At 42.6% G+C, this 1,274-nt stretch overlaps 1 protein-coding gene across 1 annotated transcript; it reads right to left on the bottom strand.

Moving 5' to 3' along the window:
• Positions 1-612: 612 nt before the first annotated feature.
• Positions 613-1,024, bottom strand: LOC129493172 (small ribosomal subunit protein eS26-like). The gene has a single exon (XM_055298975.2). It carries the CDS (start codon positions 1,017-1,019, stop codon positions 672-674), a length of 348 nt encoding a protein of 115 aa, XP_055154950.1. The 5' UTR covers positions 1,020-1,024; the 3' UTR covers positions 613-671.
• Between the last annotated feature and the right edge of the window lie 250 nt (positions 1,025-1,274).

Raw genomic sequence — 1,274 nt, 5'->3', positions numbered from 1 at the left:
TTCAATAAGATAAAACGCTTTTAGAGAATCCGAGGCAGCTGACAGCAGAAGTTACATTTTCTCTGAGTCTTCGGTGTTCAAAAGGTGGTTAAGACTTGAAGTGGGAAGTAAGAAGGAAAAGGTAGAGGGGAAGGCCTCATGTGAGGTAAGAGTTGGGCTCTGTGATGGCCTGCAGTCTGTGCCTAGGAAAAACAACTCAGGCAGCAATATGACCAATGACGCTAGCATTATCCAGGTGTGAAAATGTGAAGAGCTCAACTGGAACAGTAGTAGCAGGCATAACTTGTGTTGGATTAAATGGGTCAAGACACCTCGCCAAGGTGCCTAGCTTAGACAGGTAAAGGAAAGATGCATATCATTAGTTGAAATTGAGAAGGTAAGAGAGGTAGCACATTGAGGAGCCATAAAGCACCAGCTGCTTCACCTCAGCCTAGGTCTGTAGGAGACGTAGTGGAGACAGCTGAGTGAGAAAACAGCACTGCTTCTTACCATAATACTTGGGTGTGTATCGAATCCTCTTTGAACACAGGAAGAATTTTTATTTTATACATTTATTCTTAATTTTTATGGATACACGTGAAGGATCTTTTTTTTTTTTTTTTTTTAGTACAATTTCCATTTTATTTTTCTCCAGAGAATAGCCTGTCTTCAGTCTTTAAGAACTCAGCTCCTTACATGGGCTTTGGTGGGGGACGTGGGGCAGCACCCGCTGGTCTGAATCGGGGTGGGGGTGTTCGGTCCTTGCGGGCTCCACGAGATCGATTCCTGACTACTTTGCTGTGAATTGCACAACTCACACAGTAATGTAGCTTCACATACAGCTTGGGAAGCACATAGGCATCGAAGACGCTCGCTTCAGAAATGTCCCTGACTGCTGTGGCCTCCACTATGTTTCGAATGACGAATTTCTTAATGGCCTTGTCCTTGGGCACGCATCGGGCACAGTTAGTGCAGCAAATAGGCTGCACGTGGCCGCGGCCCTTTTTGGCACGACCATCGTTCCTTCTTTTCTTTGTCATTTTGGAGGCACGGATCGGAGAGCGTGAAGGATCTTAAGACAAAAATGAGCCCTCTGGAAAACAGTACTGGTGCTCTCAGGAGGGAAAAGGAAAAGCAATGGGTAGATAATTATTTATTTGATAATATTTACAAATTCCTATGGGTATAAATCTCATTATGGAATAAACATTATTTTTTCAAGTATATGTAGATGTTGATATTGTAGATAAAACATAAATCATTAAAAAATGATACTGGATACTTAGTAACTTCCT

Source organism: Symphalangus syndactylus, chromosome 11 (assembly GCF_028878055.3).
Source record: "Symphalangus syndactylus isolate Jambi chromosome 11, NHGRI_mSymSyn1-v2.1_pri, whole genome shotgun sequence".
Classification (NCBI taxonomy): domain Eukaryota; kingdom Metazoa; phylum Chordata; class Mammalia; order Primates; family Hylobatidae; genus Symphalangus; species Symphalangus syndactylus.
Note: the sequence above shows the minus strand (reverse complement) of the source record. Positions and strands in the feature narration are given on the sequence as shown.

Coding starts and splice junctions, on each gene's coding strand:
- LOC129493172 (XM_055298975.2), bottom strand. CDS start 1,019: ATGACAAAGAAAAGAAGGAACGATGGTCGTGCCAAAAAGGGCCGCGGC.